This window comes from Trichosurus vulpecula, chromosome 3 (assembly GCF_011100635.1).
Source record: "Trichosurus vulpecula isolate mTriVul1 chromosome 3, mTriVul1.pri, whole genome shotgun sequence".
NCBI classification, from domain to species: Eukaryota; Metazoa; Chordata; class Mammalia; order Diprotodontia; family Phalangeridae; genus Trichosurus; species Trichosurus vulpecula.
The window spans coordinates 125,841,271-125,842,770 of NC_050575.1; the positions used below are offsets into that span (position 1 = coordinate 125,841,271).

Consider the following 1,500-nt stretch of genomic DNA (forward strand, 5'->3'; position numbering starts at 1 on the left):
TCACTGCTTGCCATACTGGGAAGTCTGAGTCCTGAGAGTCACAGTCAGTTCCCAAAAGAGGAGTGTTCCCTTCTTGCGAAGATTCCTTATGGCTCTCTTCATATCTTTGTTCCTCAAGCTATAGATGAAGGGGTTCAGCATTGGGGTCACCACCATGTACATGACTGCAAAAGCTCTCTCTTTCTCAGTGGAGCTAATGGATAAGGGACACAAATAAGCCCCAATTGCTGAGCCATAGAATAGGGAAACCATGGAGAGGTGGGAAGTACAGTTGGAAAAAACTTTGTGTTTCCCCTGTGGAGAATGGATTTTCAGTATGGCCAAGAGTATGTAAATGTAAGACACTAAGATACACAGAAAAGGCCCAACAAGTAAAGTACCAGACACTAGGAATAGCATAAGTTCATTTATATGGGTGTCTGAACAGGCTAGTTTTAAGAGTGGAATCAGATCACAGTAGAAGTGGGGTATGGTATTAGGACCACAAAAAGCCAGCCAATCCAGTAGGAGGATGTGTAGCAGGGCATGAATAGCAGTAACCACCCAGGACCCTGCCACCATCAAAACACAGTGTTGGGGACTCATGACAGTGGCATAATATAGGGGACAAGTGATGGCCATGTAACGGTCATAGGCCATGACAGCCAAGAGGAAATTGTCCAGATCTGCAAGTAGGCCAAAGAAGTAGAGCTGTGTCAGGCATCCACCATAAGAGATTTTTTTATTTCCTAGTTTAGTGTCAGCCAGCATCTTGGGTACTGTAGTGGAGGGAAAACTCATATCAACGAAGGAAAGGTTAGCCACAAAGAAATACATTGGGATATGAAGGTGGGAGTCAAATATAATGGCCAGGATTATGGTCGAGTTCCCAACTAGAGTGACCAAATACATGCCCAGGAATAGTCCAAAGAAGATCAGCTGCTGCTCAGGTCTCTGGGAGAATCCCAAGAGAAAGAATTCAGAGACGCTGGTCTGATTTCCTTTGTCCATATTTTTGGTGTTCTTCTGGAGACAAATATAATATCAAATTTAGAAAAATGAAGTCATATTGAACTTCTTTAATGTTTCTTATTAATATAATTTCTTCTAATAATTTATATTAGTTATAATGAATAATAAATAGTGCATTAAAGTCTTTCCATATTACTTCATAATATCTCCCTTCAAATATTTGGAGAGCTACAGTATAGAAGAGGGAGTAGATGGTTTTTTTTGAACCTACACTGGCAGAACTAGGATGATGAGGTAGAAATTACAGGGCAGCAGATACCATGTCAGTGCCAAACATCAAAAACATCAAGTTTTTATCACTGGAGGGGTTCAAACAGAGGATGATGAGCAATTATTGGGGATTTTATAGAGGATTCATCAATTTGGATTGAAGTAGATGGGCTCTGTGGTTCCTTCTGGTGTGATGATTTATATTCTTCATCTGTTTTGAGGCTCTTTCTAGCTCTAACATTTTATATTTCATATTTTAATAGTCTCTTTTAATATTTC

At 40.0% G+C, this 1,500-nt stretch overlaps 1 protein-coding gene across 1 annotated transcript; it reads right to left on the minus strand.

Moving 5' to 3' along the window:
• On the minus strand, window positions 1-993 carry LOC118842190 (olfactory receptor 1N1-like). The gene has a single exon (XM_036749797.1). The coding sequence runs from the start codon at window positions 988-990 to the stop codon at window positions 1-3; it is 990 nt and encodes a 329-aa protein (XP_036605692.1). The 5' UTR covers window positions 991-993.
• Between the last annotated feature and the right edge of the window lie 507 nt (window positions 994-1,500).

Coding starts and splice junctions, on each gene's coding strand:
- LOC118842190 (XM_036749797.1), bottom strand. CDS start 990: ATGGACAAAGGAAATCAGACCAGCGTCTCTGAATTCTTTCTCTTGGGA.